The sequence below is a fragment of the Lutra lutra genome, chromosome 7 (assembly GCF_902655055.1).
Source record: "Lutra lutra chromosome 7, mLutLut1.2, whole genome shotgun sequence".
Classification (NCBI taxonomy): Eukaryota; Metazoa; Chordata; class Mammalia; order Carnivora; family Mustelidae; genus Lutra; species Lutra lutra.
In genome coordinates, this window is record NC_062284.1 from 39,235,109 (window position 1) to 39,253,245 (window position 18,137).

Genomic DNA, 18,137 nt, shown 5'->3' on the forward strand with positions numbered 1-18,137 from the left:
CCTTTGAGGTGAATTGTAGTGAGGTAGGTGTACAGCCATGAGAAGACTAATAATTTCCAAATTGCTCCATGAGCATGTTGGACTAGGGAAGCATATTTAGAGTCGGTATAAATATTAGTTCTTAAGACTCTGGCAATTGCCAAGCATGAGTAAACACTATAGCATACTCAGATTTTTATTTCCTTTTTCATAAAACTACTACCATCAGTAAACCAATTGTCATCTGTATTTTTGATAGGGGAATCTTTTAAATCAGTTGACTAGAATAGATAAGATCAATGACCTCCAACAGTTATGCTCTATAGAAGCACAATGTTCAGGTCCAGGCGCACGGGTAGCTGGATTTAAAGTTTGACAGGTTTTGGGTGTTATTTTAAGCATTGCCTGGTATTTAATAAGTCTGCCTCCCATCATCTATTGGGGCCTTTGATCTCTTGTCTGGCTTAGGTAAACATTATTCAAAGACAATCAGAACTAAATTTAATATCCACAAAGGTGTGTTACTGAAACATATTTTTTTTTCTCTGTAATAACCCTCATTTCCGGAGATAGCCAAATAAGATGAATTTGTTTGAAAATTTGTTTGAAAAAATTGTTTGAAATTTTTGTTTGAAAAAATTGCTTGAAAATTGAAAAAAAATTGTTTGAAAAACAAGTCCAGTTTTAACAGACGGCATCATTATTTATATAAGCTCAGCAAGAATGATTAACCATATAGATCTTTTAGAATCTGCTTTGCTGAAACTTCCATAAGGAATCTCTAGGTCAAACGTTTAGTAGCCTCTCCAGGCCAGAAGCCAAGCCAAGTACTTGCCATCAGACATGCCTGCAATGCCTGTAGTTTTAGGTGGCTTCATCTTCATGATGTCCCCAATATATCCTGAGGTTCCTTCACCTGCCAGGGAGTGACATTCTTTACTCACCTGGTGAGGCTGCTGGGAACTCTGTAAGCAAAGTATCAAGCCAACATTTCCAAGGGACTTTATGGTTCCACATTTCATAAAGTCAATCTTAGTTCATTAAAACTGTTTGGTCGTATCTGAGTCTACACGTTTCTCAAATAAGACATTCCAGTCAAAGCCTTGGTAAAATAACCAATGTTTTCAATGGTGTCCTGTTACAAGGAGAACAAATTCTTTTTTTAAAAAGATTTTATTTATTTATTTGACAGAGAGAGAGATCACAAGTAGGCAGAGAGGCAGGCAGAGAGAGAGGGGGGCGGGGGAGCAGGCTCCCTGCTGAACAGAGAACCTGATGCTCGATCCCAGGACTCTGAGATCATGACCTGAGCCCAAGACAGAGGCTTAACATACTGAGCCACCCAGACGCCCCACAAGGAGAACAGATTCTTATTGAACTTACACAAAAAACTATGATTGCCATGGAAGAAAGAATACTTATTACTGAGACTTTTGAATTTTAGAGGGTTCAGGTAGAGAGAAAAGTTAAATACTTCAATTTGTTTACAAATGAATACTTCATCACATTTTTTTAAAGTCACAGATATCTTAAGAGAACTTTTTCTTAATCTGGTAGAGTAAACATTAGAGACCAGCAATGTTTCAAACCAGAGTCACAACACTATAATCATCCTTCCAGTTCATTAAGACCCATGTTACTAATTCTTTTTGAATGAAACTTTTAGTTAATTCTGGAAATTTTTACTCGTTTCGGTTTTGATCTTAAAGATACTGAATACATGTTTTTGTCCTAAGTCCTGAACTTCCTTGAAGATGAAACTCATTTTGCAAGACAGTAAGAACAATTATAAATGACAGAAACTCAGAAATAGACATTACCAATGATCCAGCATGAGAGTTCACCATGATACAACTGACGAGGAAGCTTAGTGATTCTGTGACACACAACACTTCAATAGTCGGAACATTGAATGATGCTCTTGTATTAGTACATTAAACTTTAGGAACTGCACACTACCTCCAGCATAGTTCTAGCACCCACCCAAATATAACCCAAGTCTTGTCATTTATTTAACAGTACTTCCAGAGTGACTTAGCATACCAAATAAAAGGCCTAATAAGTTAAGAAGACTTTACTTATAATTTAAATCTTGGGAAATTTGTTAAAACCTTAGAAAGTTTTAAAGCACATGCTTAAGTAGAATTAGGGATGTTAAAGACCTGATAAAGGCAAAACATAGAAACTGGTTTTGGGGGGCGGCGAAGAGATAACAACTATTTACATTTTCTTATCAAAAGCAGACCAACAAATGGAAAGAAAACTTTGTCTTTTTGAACAGAGAGAAAGCAAAATGTCAATCTTACAGCAACGTACTTTGAAACCCATTCATTTAACTTTTAGTCTGTCCAGACCAAATCTGAAATTCTGTTCCAAAGTTTTCCTCCACAAACCTTCTACGTCATTCCTTTGCATTTAGATTTTGTCCCAAGCCATTTCTTTCCAAAGAACCATCTCATTTAGGACAAAATTACCTTCTTTTACCTTCAACAGAAATACATTTCCATTCCTTATATCTTTTTTATGTATCTCCTACTTTTGTGCATACAGAATTGTTTCCCTTATTTCCATCAGTCTCAGTTACAGTTAGCAAAGTTTTGCATTTTTGCACTCTTAGAAACCTTAGTTGCCAGTGAAAACTTAGTAACCACTTGTGAACTGTTACACCAGAATTCTTTAGATGGCAAATTTAGGAATCAGTTAAGCACAAAACATGTTTACCAACAGATTTAAATATCCTTAGTTTCTCTGCAATAAGAAGTCAAAAGCACAAACCCATGTCTAGATGTCAATGATTTAGCACTTTATCTTATTTGGGAAAGACCAAGATGCCCAACGAATACCATTTACATCCAAGCAAAACTTTAACGTTTCAGGTCATCAGAGACTTTGAATCCTATCTTAATAATTACCCATGAACATTTTGATGAGACAATTAACCACCATTTTTGTCATCTTTTTGCTGACAAATTGCAACAGAGATAACATGAGGTTATTTGACCTTCAGTAAACCTTGACAGAATAAAAGTTTCACATTTACTGCTGATAACTTAAAAGACATGTCTGTCTTAATTAAACCCACAAATTTAACTTGGTTTAAATACTGAATTATGTTCCACCTGGATCCTCCCCATGGCCAATTTTCACCCGAGACACCTGGGGAAATCTGGAGTGGGCGGTGTTAGGTCCAGGGGGTGCCCTTCCTGCTCCTTGACAGCGAAGGGAGGAGCCACGGTGCCTGAGGCACCGTGGATGGTCTAGAAGCCAGTCATGCAGGCTGTGCCCAGGGAGGTGCAGAAATGGGAGTGGGGGCGGGGGGAGGCAGAAGAGACAAAGTGCCGCCAGAGGGCAGAGAAAGGGCTCCTGGTTCAGGAGCTCATCAGCTCCAACAGAGGAGCAGATGCCATGTTTTCCTGCCAACAAGGGAGGATAGGCAGTTCTTGTCGGGCCAGAGAAGACAGGGAATTTCCCAGAAACAGAGGGAGTTTCAGCAGCTGCTTGGGAATATTCCTTAAGGTCCCTGTCTTGAAGGACGCCTGGGACCATGGCCTGAGTGGAAGGCGGATGCTGAACTGACTGAGCCCCCCATAGCCCCCCACCCTGTCTTTTAAACATAAGGATGAGAGCTCCTGTTATTTTACTTTCTGTTTCTGTCAGGATCAGGTTTCCTTGGGCTGTCAGAGCTGCTAAATCAGCAATCTCCCCACAAAGGCCACTTGCTTAGAAGAAGCAGGAGCACTGTCTTCTGGCAGCTCAGCTTTAGGACCCCGGTCCGGAGGACTGCGGTCCCGTGCTTCCTGATGGGTGCATCCTTGTCTAGAGCTCATCCCCGCTGCTGTCCCCGATGCCCCGGGGCTGGGCCTCCCTGATAGGCTTTGGTTCCTTACAGCCCTTGGGCTTTTTTACTTGGGTTACAAATATCCTACTTCGGGTCCTTCCCATTAGCACAGAATCGGACTCCTGGGGGCAGAGTTTGGGCTATCTGAAGCCAAGAATCAGTATATGGGAATTGGTCAGAGCGTCTGGGAGTCCCGACCATAATTTCGTAAATGACCTGGACAGTGGGTAGGTCTTAGGGCCCCTCGGAGGGCCAGTTGGCCCATTCCAGTTCACGTAATGTGCCTAACTTTCTAGGAGACGTTTTGATCCCACAGTCTCCTGAGAATCCCTTCTTAAAATTTTTGAGCAAACAGTCTAAGACCCTAGGTTTTCTCTGCCCCAATCCCGTGGTGATGTTTCCCATGTGCAGTGGTGCAGAGACAGACAAAGGGTGGGTGCCCCTCCCAAGGAGAGACCAGTCTGATGCCTGCCTGTCCGCCCTCCCGGAGGAGACTTGGGTGTCTCTTAGCCGTAGGGAGTCCGTATAAACCCCAGACTGGCGCCCCGAAGGTGCTCGCCGTAGGCCCTATGAGGTCACCACGGAAGCAGGTTAGGGCCCACTCGGACTCCGCAGTCTCAAGACTGTGGAGCCACAGAATCAGTCTGCCTGACAAGCCAGGCCAAACTGCACATTCACTCAAGCATTCACTCCAGAAGTTATTACAGTTCCTCCCCCAACTCCCACCCCCGGAGGCCCTACCTGTGAGACCTCTACGAGGTCTCTGGGAGGTGCTAAGTCTTCCCTTCCACTCTGACAGGTGCGCCTGACTGGGTCCTGGGGCCCCAGGACTTACCGGGATCCAACCTCCGGACCAGGTCCTCACCTGTCAAGTCTCGTTTGAGTCTGGAAGGACCAACAGAGCCAGTGGGTCCCAGCCCACCTGGCAGGAGACTGCGGAAGATTGCGTAGGGCCACCTTCTCCGTTCTGACCCCTTCCATCACTGTCCCGTCGTTGCCCCCAAACCAGTGGCAACAGGCCAGTGCAGTTGGGTTTCCGGGTCAGGGAACCAAATGTTAGGGAACCTGGACTGGGTCCTGACGGAAGAACAAAGCGGTACTGGGAGACTCTGGAGGATAGGAGGTTTGTTTAATACAGGAAGGCTCGGAGGAGAGTGATCTCCAAAGGTCTGACCCCTAGCACAAGCAGGGAGGGTAATTGACAAGCTTCTACTTCCGCATACTTGGTACTTCCGGCGCTCACAGGAAACGGGGTAGGGAAGAAGAACCCGGAAGGGCTTTGAGACAGGGACTAGAGTTCCCTTGCTGGTTTGGTGGACCATCTTAGAGTACAGTTTTCCCCTTATCACTGCCATCCACTTGGCTCCAGAACAGTAGGCTCTAAATGTTGCTTTGTTATTCTCCCATCCCCAAATCACTGGGGACCCCCCCATTTTCTGTAACAGTACCAGGGAGCTCTGGCTGACCCCCGGGGCCATCGGCACTCTGAACACTTGCCCACACATGGTGCCCCCACCCAATCTCATGATCACATGACAGTGCCGCCCCCCTCCCCCAATCTCTGGGCCTCTGCAGATTATGGTTTCCCCAGAGTGCTGGCTTCCTGCTCCCTTGCCTATGGGAAATACATTCAGTCCTCAAGCCTAGTTCAAAATCCACCTCCTCTGTTAGCCTCTCCGATTGTCCTCTTTTCTTGGGCATCTTCCTATTTTATTGTGCAGTCCAGTGTATTCACTGTTTCTTTCTGTTCCTTAATCCCTATAATATTCTTGCCCTTTATTATCTAAAATGTGATAAAGCATGAGATCACCAATATGAAGGCATTGAGGGTGTTTTGGAGGAAAAGGTACAATGGAAATCTCAGGGGTTAACAGTAAAAAAGAGACCCCAGATATATAGTGCCGATGGCAAATGATGGACTGTCTCTGGGTTAGTTTCATTAGTGACATCTGTAATGCTGCCACTTGCCTTTATGTCGGTACCGTAAAGGGATGAGGTTTGCGGGACTTTATGCTTTGAAGAACCATCAAATTATGTCTATCTTACGCTGGGTTCCTCTTTTCTATAAGCTCTACGACCACCGGCCAGAGGACTTTTCAATAGTTACTCTATGCCCATCTCATTCTCGTTTTCTTCCTGGTGGCTCAAGGTAATGGACATGAGGTAAAACACAAGGAGCCCACATCTTCTGTCTCAGAGTACATCCCAGAGCCCTGAGGACTATATGCCCCAGGTTCACTTTGTTCCTCCAAGGGATGAAACAGCAGCAGCCAGAGAGCAGAACGTCTCGCCTCAAGTCGGATTCCTTTTGTGGCCAGCTCGTTAGTTTTTGTTTTGTCTCCCTGGACCAGGACTCAGGTGGAGATTCCAAGCATTGGAAGCAGGGCATGTGCGGGTCTAGAAGGGAAAAACCGCTCCTCAGAAGCTCAACTCTGAAAATGCGGAGAGAACAAGCTCTGCCTGCTAATATAGTCACGACTTACAGCTTCCTTTCTGTAGCCGCAAAAAGAGGGCATCAGGTTGTCAGCTTTCGACTTCATCTCCCCATGGTAAATAAAAGTTAAGCTACTGCCAAGTGCCATCATCAATGCGAGTTCCGTCGTGTAGCCCATGACTAGGATCAGGCCCTAAACACTCCTTTATGTTTTAGCTTTCACGGAGGCTATTTTGAATTAAAATAGTCGTTTCATCAGTTTCCTACATGATTCTACTTGTTGGCCGCGTAAAACCGCATGTGTACTCAAATTTTAAGCAGTGTCAGAAAACAAGAAGGTTGTTTACTGCGTTCTATAAAAATGCTTTCCCAGACTTCTGCTCAGTAACCAGAGAAAACCACACAGCTGAAAAACCCAGCAGCTGAGAGAAGGACCCAAGTGTGCTCAGTGTGACGCGAAGATTTATAAACACAGCCACGTAATCCCAAGGAGTACACAATATAAATGCTTTATTGCTAGCACAGAGGTTTCTTTTTAAGTAAATTAAAAGAAATAAATCTTCATTTTCACATTCTATATTGCAGTTGAAAGGTAACTAGCTGGTTAATGGACATGTTCACTTGGACACACGCTAGAGGAGGAGAGCATGACATTCACATGGGAGAACTCAGAAGCGTGGCGTCTCTCGAGGCATCGGGCCACTGAGTGCATTGTCGTTCGTAAATAACAGCGGATGGAGATTTCTTTTAAACATCATGAATAGACGAGACTCATAAATAGAAAACCGGTGTGGTTAGAAAGCAGGAACCCATTACATACAGAAGGCTATATACGCGTTGCCCATATTCCATGTACTCTAGGTTATGGTTGGTACTTTTAAATAGATGATCTTCATCTAGGTTACAGGCTGGGTTGGATTCAGCAACTGGAAAGAGTGAAGGAGGAAAGGAAGCTGACGCTGTCCATCAGCTGCTGATGCACTGGAAAGCAGAAGGAGAAGTGTGTGGCTGGAGGAGAGGGAGAGGGGCTGCTTTGTGTCCCCCACCTCGGGAGGCCTGTCGGGAGGGAAACCCACGTGTGGACGCGCCACTGGGCGTGGCGGTGGGGTGCTGGTGGAGGACGGCAAGCGTGGCATGCTGCAACTCTGCAAATGGCAACAGAACCTCCAGGCTGGGCCGGATTTTCCAAGGTTACTGCCAGTGCATTCAGGGCATGATAGGCCAAAGTAACACCCAGAGCACTGGCAGGATCGGGGGCTGTTGCAGCGGGGGCAGGGGGCAGAAGCGGCTGCCCAGTCCCACTGCAGAGATAATTCACTTCCTAAGAGTTGTCAGCCAGTACCAGAAGTGAACTTATTTCTCTAAGGCCCCCAGCATTACCTGGTACCAAATTCTTGAGCTGACTCAATTCGTTTTGGGGTTGATTGTTAAGAGCATTGGAAAAAGATCTTATCAGTCTATGAAAAACAACCCCCTTCCCGCCCCCGCTGCCTTATTCCAGAATCACCCAGAAGATAGAACACACACACACACCCACACACCCTAAAACCAAACGGCAAGCTCAGAAGCTGTGAACTACATGTGATCTCTGGGTCTGCATCTTTCCTGATCTTTCACTCGTGTCTTTTATGGATGTACGAAAGCCAGACTGGGTCGGGAACATCCCGAGCTCTCAGTTCTTGGTACATCTGCAGTGTACCAGCTCCTGGCAGTCTCAGTCTGGTCTGGCTCTAACTAAAACCATTTCATGTTTTGCTTTGAAGAAGTGGATAACATGAAATGGTAATTTGGCTGCAAACCCTTGGAAAATTGTTCCCGGCCCGAACATCTGCCCCAAATGAGCTCAGCTGAGATCTCCTTGGAGGGGTGGGAAGGGGGGGGGTGGCGAGCAGGGAGAGCCTGGAAGGGGAAAATGGAGACAATGGAAAGATGACCTTTCCTCAGGAGGAAAGTTCCTTGTGACAAAAGGCATCAGCCCATCGCTCTGGAAAGAGAGACTGGATGTTCCCGACAGCGACTCCTCCTGCCTGCTCCCCGCTCCCCCAATATTTGGTATCGTTAAGGTGATCCCTTACGGAGTGCCAGGAGACCGTGCGCACATGCTCTGCTTTCCTTATGCAGTGACTGGCCTGGCCTACAGGTCATTGTTTACATCTTTAAATAAGGACCGAGTATGGACTTTGGATTCCTGAGAGCCGGGCCCCCTAGGGAGAGCAGAGAGGGAGGGTCCTGCGGGCTGGCCTCCACCTTCCTCCTCCGCCTTCTTAGGAGTTCTTCTGAGGGATCTTTACAGTCACTGTCTTCACCTCGGAGTACTCTCGCAAGCCGAACTCCCCCCTGGAAAGCAGAATTAGGCAGTGTCAGACACCTGAGGCCGAGGCAGCCTGGCCTGAGTGATGGCAAAGGCCCCAAGAAGGGGCCGTTTAGCACCTGCTAACAGCAGGCCATGGGGTTCCCATGAGGAAATGTCTAATGAGTGGACAGCCCAGCCCTCCTCGGAGAGGCAGAGAGGGCCTCCATATCATGAGCAGTGACCATTTCTTAAAGTCAAGGGCTGATCTGTCTTCACAACATGGCGCAGGAAGGGGCAGCAGCATTCCCAACTACTCAGAAACAGGCACGCACGTTAGCTTGAGCCTGTGGTCATACAGACCCTGGACCTGGGGGTACACTGCAGACAGCAGAGGCCCAGGTCCAGACCCCCCGCTGTTGTGTCTCTACCACTGGGAGTAATGGCTCTAGAGGACAATGGTGTGCTTTCCTCCTCTGAGGAAACCCACTCCCGCCACGAGACACCCCCGATGTGTCTGTGTTCTAGTCACTCTTCCTGGTGACCTAGTCCACTTTAGCTCAAAGAAAAACCAGAGATTTCCAGGCTGGGATCCCTTCCCGTTTGTTCTAAATTCCTTTCCACTAGTCCTTAGACTTAACACATGGACGTGGGGACCCAAAGACCTGGACAGGGAAGAACACGGATCACCAGCAATGCCTCAAAAAACCATCCTGATGCGTGCTGCCCACAGCCCTACAGAGGCAGGGAAAAGAGGGAGGAAATCCAAGTAACTGACTGCAAAGGAAGTGGCCCCCGAGACTCTGGTTAAATGTTTATGGGGTGGGAGCTGGGTCCCCCGTCTCTGCAGGAGCCAGGAGATGCGCCTTCCTGGCCCTCTGGACAGGCAGCGTTGGTCTCCAACCCTCAGGGGGCCGGGCTGCAGCCAAGCCTGGTGGCTGCCATGCTCCTTTCTTTCTTCTCTCTGTCCTTTCTCCTCAGGTCATCTCATTTTAATTGCCCTTGCCCCCTTTTCTTTATTTCATTGTAAAGTCAAGCACATTTCCCCAATTTTCTCTTTTAAAAATTGACCCCCCCCCATTCTTTTTAAAGTCACTGGTCCATGAGGCTTTTTCTGGCTGTCTCAGTAGGAGGAACGCCTCCTGCCTCTGTGTTCACAGAGCACCTGGGCGCCAGTTATCACAACGCTGTCCCTTGGGAGGGCGAGAAGGGCTGCCTGAGTGGCCGTCTCTGCCCGAGGACTCAGAGCTTACTGGTCCTGCTTCGTGCCCTCCACCAAACCTCGTGAAGAGCCCACAGCTTCAGGCTCAGGTGGCCCTTGTGGGAGGGAGAGAGGGAGGGAGGGCTTTCAGCCACCCTCCCCTTCCCCAGGTCCACTCAGTAGACAGACATACCACCTCTTTCAGGAAAAAAATAAAAGGACACTTGGAGATGTATTTGAATAAGAAAATATTAATAAAGGCTGTCTTTAAAAACAGGCAAGTATGGGGCACCTGGGTGGCAGAGTTGGTTAAGCAGCCAACTCTTGGTTTTGGATAGGTCATGAGCTCAAGCCCAGCGCTGGGGTCTACACTTAGTGTGGAGTCTGCTGGAGAATCTCTCTCCCTCACCTCTTCCCCGCTGAATCTAAAATTAAATCAATCTTTTAAAAAGACCAAAACAATCATGTGTAAAAAGTAACTGGGCTTTACAATCAAGGCCTGCTGTGAGCGATTCATTCTGCTACCTTCCAGGAACCCTATGCTCTGCACAAACTTCCAATCACTTGGCTAGCAGCAGCTCTGAGCACCAAGGTCACCTAGGTTGTCATAACCATGCCCTTCCCCGCCAAGACATCAGAGGCAGCCAAGGAGAGAGCAGGGTATGTGTGCTCTTCTCTTATCTGTGTTGGCTGTCTTGCTTATGGGAACGAGAATAAATCCAGGACTGCCCCACTCAGTAGAAGTTTCCCTCATTAGTTCCTTCCAGGCCCTGAGTCTTTATTACCAGCTTAGCTCTGGCTCTTTCTGGACTCCTTCCTTCCCTTGGGCAATTCTGAAAGTGTGTCTTCATCACGGACATCATCTGCCTCCTGTTTGAAGTGCGGTTACTCCCTTCTGGTTTCCTGGCTTGTGCACGCACATGGCGTAGACCCTGAACCATTTCCTCCCACTCAGATCTCTAAGTTGGTTTGAGGGGTGTTAAGGAAGCCTTACAGAGTCAGAAGTGTGGTGGTGTGGTTGCTTTCAAGTGTGAGTATTGGGTCCCGTAATCTCTGGGTGCATGATGTAGAAAATCACCCTGCGCTGGGGGAGCTCCTCCCCTGTGTCCTGCAGAGTCATCAGCCACCACGGTCGGCCCACAGCCTGCTCCAAGAATGAAGAGCGGCCTCTCATCTGCCGTAAAAGCAAGGTTGGAGTTGGGGGTCTGCAGGCGGGCATCCCACTCAGCTCTGCCACTACCTGGTGCTGTGACTCCAGGCGAGCCTCCTCCTGGGGCCCGGGCGTCTCTCAGGCATCAGGAAGCCTAAGGGACTGTCCTTGGAGCTTGCTTACGTTGTGGACTCCTGACCATCCCCATCAAAAACTCTGCCTCGGTAGGTCTGGAGAGGAGCCTGGAGATGGTGACGCAGGTGGTTGTTTGGACCACCCTTTGAGAAGCACTGCTGGGAAGTCTCTGAGGGCCCCCCGTTTAGATTCTCCTGCTAATTCACCACCTCATTCTGGGGGCTTTCTCTCCAATCTAGCTTAATCCAGTTAAATCCCACAGTTACAGGAGAACCGTACTATAGTGCAAATGCAGACACGTCTCTCCTGCTGCCCCCCAATCTCTCCATACGGTCACCTGCTGGGTTCCACAGAGTGTCAGGGTGGAGGCACACTCGGACGCCTGTGTTCCTGCTTCTGAGCCAGACTGGGTTATATTCCCTGCCACCAACCAAACCCGGCAGACCCAGGGGCAAGGTAAGGTGCCTCCAGCCAGTCCCTGCAGAAAAATCACTCCTAAAACAAAGAGGGATTACTGTGTAGGATGTATATTTCACTGCTCTTTTCTTTGCCTTACAGCAACATTTCACGGAGCAGGGGCTCCAGACCACCTGCACCAGAACCATTCCAAAACCTGTTAACAATGCAGATCCTCTGCCTTAGCCCAGATTTACTACATCCAAATCTCTGAGAGTGGGTCCCCAGACAGGCATGCTTGGCAAGCCCTTCTGTCCGACCGCAGGTGACTTTCTGTGCATGTGCATGCTCTGTACATGCACATGGGCACACACACATGCATGCAGGGGCACACGGGTGGGAACGCACACACACACACACACGTGCACACATGCATGTCTGTATGTGCACACAGGCACACACACATGCATGCACGGGCACACAGGCACACACCCATGCTCTGCACATACACACAGGCACACATGCATGCTCTGCACGGACACATGGGCACACATACATGCATGCATGGGCACACGGGTGGGCATGCACACACATACACATGGGCACACACCCATGCTCTGCACGCACACATGGGCACACAGGCATGCTCTGCAAGTATACACGGACACACACGCATGCTTTGCACATACATATGAGCACACAGGCATGGATGCATGTGCATGCAAACTGGGAAGCCCTTATTTAGAATATACTAATAATGCTTCTCATCTTCAAAGCCTGTGTCCTCAGTTTTTAAAATGAGGTTTTTTAGAACCTCAGAACACGAGGCTCTTTCTATGTGCTCCCTATGTGACATTTACGTTATAGCTTGTCTCAGAGAGGCTTAAAAGAGGTAAGGGAGGGGATGGGAGGAGTGAAATGTGGAGAACTGGCTGCAAGGCCAGACTGAAGTGAGCTGCCCCCATCTCTGACCCTGGGAATCAGGCCAGCCCATCGGGCAACCTGTAGAGGGCAGCCCTCCACAGCGCTCTGTCGGGGAGAACACCGGGGCTCCCACAGCCTGCTTGGAACTTGTTTCCAGAAAGTGCTACTTCTCTTCTCTGTGCCTCTTAGAGGTGGGAAAAGGGGTGCCAGGGACCAGAGCTACATGGAGTTTGCAAGGCCAGGAGATAAACAGTACTGTCCAGAGGCGGGGAGTTTCTGGGATTGCAGTAGGTGCGAAGGAAGAGTGGGGGACCAGGATAGGGCAGGTGCTTTTATTTGAAGCCTTGCGACCACTCTAGGCCATTTAAGGAAGAAAAAAACATGTTTGGAGAGCAAGTAGGGACAAATTATCCAATGATTTAGACAAGATCAAGTGAGTCTCATCAAAGAGCCCTGTTGCCTAATTATTTTTAAACTGCACTGGGAAGGCCAAGTCACTACAGCACCAACGCGGTAAGTGGAGAAAGACTGCTTTTCAGTCTCTTGGGCCACTGTTCTCCATGTGGTTCTGACACAGCCAAACTGTCTCCTGGACCATCTCTCCAGGCAAGGGGAAGGTTGCTAATGGGGGTAGACTGGACCTGGACAATGTCTCAAGCCCAAACCCTGTCCATGCTGAGGATCCAGGGCGAGCCTGGGACAAGCTCCATCCAGCGGCAATTATTTATTATATTTTATGCCCATGATTCACCCTCTTAATGATCTGTAACAAAACAGCGGGAACAGCATTCCCAGAGCCAGGGACTGTCCCAACATTTCAGAGACCAGGAAGGCCCAAACACAGAGGCAGCACACAGAATATCAAGTTAAACGCATCCTGAAAGGTGGGAGCAGGAAGTGAAGGCCATATGCAAGTTAGGAAGAGACAGCTGTAAGTACACGAAACTTTATAAAAGCTGAAGAGTACTAATAACTGAGCAAAGGGGATCCAGAGTGGTTCTGGGTTCTGGCTGTAAAGCAAGTGGGAAGCACTGAAGGCCAGAAGCAAGACTCAAGCAAGAGCGATTTCCCCCTGGCATTCCCAGGGACAGAATGGAAGTTGATGATGCGGGCTGAAATTCAGGCAACATTCTGCCATACTTCCAAAGAAAGAAATGAGGAAAAAGAAGGATCACCTATGTAACACTCATCTGCTTGACCTCTACATTTCTGGAGGTTTGCCAGACACTGCTGGATATCTGAACACCGAATCCTACCATTTTATCCTCAGGGCGACCCTTTGGGGTAGGCACTATAATTATTCCCATTGTGGAGATGAGGCTTAGAGAGATTAATGAGGCTTATTCCCATTTTAGAGAAACAGAGTTTTAGTGGGATTAAGTAATTGGTCCACGGTTGCATAGGTAGTAAGTGGTAGGACCAGGATATGTATCTGAAGCCGTGTGACTCTAGAAACTCTGCTCTTAGCCTCACCGCTATGCTTAATTTATAGGTTAATGCCTAAGAGCTAGAAATTACCAGCTGATGTATCTGAAGCATGTAAATCCTCTATGCTGGTCTTACGGGTTCCCTGTACTTTGTCCCAAACACCATCCTTATTTCTCCCACAATGCCTCTACACCCTCTTTCTCCACTCCTACCTTGCTTTGCCCACCAAATTATTCCCCTCTCTCCTATTCCCCTCTCTCCATCTACCCAAATGTTCCTCTCCTTTAAAGGCCAATTCAGATCCATATATTCGACCCTATCCAAAGGTTTCCCAGGCTTCTACAGCTCACAATGATCTCCCCCACCCCTGAACTCCTCTATAAATCACGGCCTTCTCTGGAATTCTTCTACTTCTTTCATTGTTGTATATTTCATTTATCTAGCAAAATTTCAAGTGCTTTGATGAGCCATATATCATCCCCCACGAGCCAAGCACTCAATACTTTCTAGCAGACTGATCATGAACCGGCATTGGCTCACAAATGGACGCATTCAATAACAGCAGAGGGAATGGACATAAGAATGTTTCCTCTTGGGCATCACAGGATTTAAGAAACATGGAGCCAGCCCCCGTCAAGAGGAAGGAAAGTGGTATATTTAGTTTTTTGTTTTGTTTTAAGAGACAGTGAGTATGAGCAGGGGCAAGAGGCAGGGGTAGGAGAGGAAGAGAGAATCTCAAGCAGACTCCACGCTCAGTGAGGACCCCAATGCGGGGCTTGATCTCACAACCCTGAGATCATGACATGAACTGAAATCAAGAGTTGAACACTTAATCGACTGAACCACCCAGATGCCCCAGGGGGAAAATGTTTTCATTTTTGTTTGTTTGTTTGTTTGGTTTTTGTTTTTTTTATTAGGGGAGTGTGTGTCAGCTCAGGAAGACCCTGGTTACCATCCACACTCTGAATGCTGCTCAATCCCCTTATATATGAAGGCTGCAAATAACATCTCCTTGACTATAGTTTTCCTCTGCTACATTCCCTTTTTCCAGGCCCTTTGCCTCTCAAGAGGACTCTGCCCAGCTCTGATTCTGTCCCTTCTGAGTCCTGCCCCAGGCCCCGCTGCTTCCTTGGCTGGATATCATCGCAAACACTGAAACCTACGTTCAAATCTCACATCTGCCATTTACTGGTTGTGTGACCTGGGCAAGCTGCTTCGCTGGTCTAAGCCCCAGTTCCCCCCCTGAACCAAGTGGGATGTGAAGGGGAAATGTATCTATCCCACTGAATCATTGTGAAACTCAAATGAGACAATGTTAGGAGAGAAGCTGATGTATAGTCACATACAGAGTGGGCGTTTAATGAATGATTCTTATCACTGTTATTGTAAAGCCCTCGTGATGGGTCTTCTTCCTCTAGTCTTTGCCAGGACATCCTCTACCTGCCAGAAATCTCGGCCTTAAAACCTCGGCTATCTCCTCAGCTCCCATGGAACGTCTAAGCCCCGTGAGACTGGTTTAAAACAACCTTTTCACCTGTGTTTTCAGCAAGCTCCCTCTAGCCATCCTACGTCCAAACCTTTCCGTCCCAGCCTCAGAGAACCTACAGGGGCCGAGAAGGTGATTAAGGGAGGGGCTTGGGCTTGTGTAAAAACGAAGGGCTACCAATATGTAGGCCCCAGAAGCAACAGGAATGGGATTAAGGCAAGTTCTAGAGCTCACAGCTGCAGCAATTTTGCTATGGGGGAATGAAAATAAGCAAGAAATCCGTATTTTACGGAAAGCCTCTTCCTTTTTTGAATGTCAGTTAAGGGTTTTAAAAGGTTGTGAGGCAAAACGAAACATCTCTGCTGGCCAGATTTGCCATTGGGCTGGCAGTTGGTGACCTCTGTTTTAAACACCCCAAACTCCCTGATGTTCTGTATTTGTTGTGCCTTCATGCCTTTGTTCCTGCTCTTCCCTCCACGTGGAAGCACTGCCCCTAACACAGTGGAAAGTTATTTGCTCTGGGAAGTCTTCTCTGATCCCCATCAGGCAAAAACGGTAGTACTTGCAAGATGTTTGGCACACTTCTATCACGAAAGTAGCCCTGATTTCATGAAATAGATGGTACATTAATTTTTATCCATCCCCACGTAAGGGAAGGGAGTTGTGTTTTATCCGTCTTTGTGACACATAGCACAGACCTTCGTTTGCAGAAGTATGTGCTCAACAACGTGTTTGTGGAATGAGTGGGTGAGTCAGAGAGTTCCAACAGTCGTGTGCATACTTCTCTAGGCTAGTATCTGCCATCCCGGTTTCTCTGCGGCCCCAGCAACTTTGGACACTTACATTTCTCTCCCATTTCCAGACATCTTGAATCCCCCAAAGGGGCTCTGGGCATTTAAGGCATTGTAACAATTGATCCTAAGAGAAGAAAACACAGTACCATGAGTATGAATTCTGCTTGCACTGAAGTAGTCCCATCGTCATAGTATTTCTTTAAAAGTTTCATTTTCTAATTCCCTTTCTTGCATATGAAATATTTATCATTTAAAATTGACTTTTATCTCCTGGCCTAGCCAGTAAGGAGTGCATATCCTTTCTCAGGGAAGGCTGCTTGCTTTCTGTCTTTCCCTTCCCCCCAGAGGGTAAGTTTCTGTCCCTTGTGTTCGAGATTACGAGGCCCTTATACCGCCAGGGGCTTGCGTTACGGCCAGAACCCTGAGGCTGATTCTCATCTTACCAAACAGTCCCAGCCTGCATTGCCGAAGACACTGTGAGGGCCTTGTTGATGTCATTAGTGAAGACGGCTGCGACGAGTCCGAAGTCTGAGTTATTGGCTCTTTCGATAACTTCATCCATAGTCTTAAACCTCAGAATTTCCTGAACGGGGCCAAAGATCTGCAACAAAATGGTTTGGGCCACCATGGGGTGGTTGCTCTGCCACCCCCTGACCTGCTCTGCACATTTCAAAGTTTACTCCACCTTCATTATTTAAATGACACTGACGTTCAGCGTTCAGCAGCACAGAACTGTAAAATTGCCCAGACTCTGCCTGAATCGTCTAACTTTAGAGTTCACGTAGCGCCCCCTACCCTCCACCCTCCCATGCAACCCCCAATTCCGCTGTCTGTACCAAGGCTGCCTTCTCTGTGAGTCCCCAGCCACTGCTGCCGAACTCAGAGCCACCCCTCCAGACGTTGGCTGATGTGCTCTGGTCCCTCGCCCACACAAACGTGAGGTGGCTTGGATGCTTTCTCCTTCCTGGTGAGCAGCTTAGGAACCCATGTTTGAAGGAACTAGCCCATGGGCAGTGTATTACTAAGGCCAATGATGGGCTCTTACGATTGTCCTTTTGGCTAATATAATTGCAGTCGAGGAGCATGTCACCTGTCTCCATCTAGCTTACTTGCTTTCTGATTTAACATTTTCTTGAAAATGGGATTTGCACATCACTGTCACAGAATGTCTATCAAATATAAAGAGACCAAACCAGAATATCATCTACAAGAAATGCTCTGGAAGCCATCCCAAGAAAGGCAGGGCTTTCATCAGAACTCCATGTTACCTCCTCCTTGGCAATGCGCATGTCATCGGTGACATTCGAAAACACTGTGGGCTCAATGAAAAACCCCTTCCGGCCCAGCCCTTTGCCTCCACATTCCAGCTTGGCACCCTCGGCCACGCCACTCTGGATGAGTTCCAGGATCTTGTTGTATTGTTTCTTATCAATCTACAAAAGAAATTTCCCATGACTCTGTGTAAAATCCTCTATGAAAAGAGAAAGAAGTGTGTACTCAAGAATCTTTTGTGATTTTTTTCAAACTCCATTATATCTAGTCATGTCATAGGGAACTGCTGCCACTTAGCCTTTGTCCTCTGAAGAAATGGTGACTTTGCATGCTTTAACCCAATATATTGAGAATTCCATTAAAGGCCCTGCACTGAGGATAGGGCCAAATCAGCAGTACCAGATGCAGAATTAGGCAATGTTTCTAAATGATGGAGGAACTGGCTAATTGATTATTTAAATCAATTGATATTATTTAAATCAACTCATTATTTAAACTGACCGCTCTAACCAAATAAACAGTTCCCCAAGCTGTACTGATACTAAAAGATGAAAACAAGGGTAAGCTCTACATTGCTTCAAATCCTACTGGGGTGTATTTTTAACGGAGCTCCTATTATACCTTTAGAGGAAGGGGTTAAGTATAAAGAGCAAGGACTAGCTTCCTACTCCATAAAATAAGGTTAGTCTGGCCTCCCCCAAGTTGCAGTCCTTGCTCCATTATGATGGCAAATACAAAAATCTAAATTCCACTTGAGTATGAATTACTCGGCTGGAACATCAGTCATCTTTCAAATGGTCCCCAAACCTC

General features: G+C 47.3%; 1 protein-coding gene across 2 annotated transcripts in view; it reads right to left on the bottom strand.

Moving 5' to 3' along the window:
- Positions 1 to 6,744: 6,744 nt before the first annotated feature.
- Positions 6,745 to 18,137, bottom strand: part of ALDH1A2 (aldehyde dehydrogenase 1 family member A2) — a 97,286-nt gene continuing 85,893 nt past the window's right edge. Inside the window, exons 10-14 of one of the 2 annotated variants that reach the window (XM_047738081.1) lie at positions 17,324 to 17,488; positions 16,499 to 16,656; positions 16,105 to 16,179; positions 8,502 to 8,588; positions 6,745 to 7,234 (exon numbers count right to left, since the gene is read on the bottom strand). In XM_047738081.1, coding sequence (XP_047594037.1) covers positions 8,516 to 8,588; positions 16,105 to 16,179; positions 16,499 to 16,656; positions 17,324 to 17,488 — 471 coding nt within the window. In that variant the 3' untranslated portion in view covers positions 6,745 to 7,234; positions 8,502 to 8,515. Of the gene's footprint in view, positions 8,589 to 16,104; positions 16,180 to 16,498; positions 16,657 to 17,323; positions 17,489 to 18,137 lie in introns of both variants that reach the window. The other variant, XM_047738080.1, reaches the window with a different exon arrangement.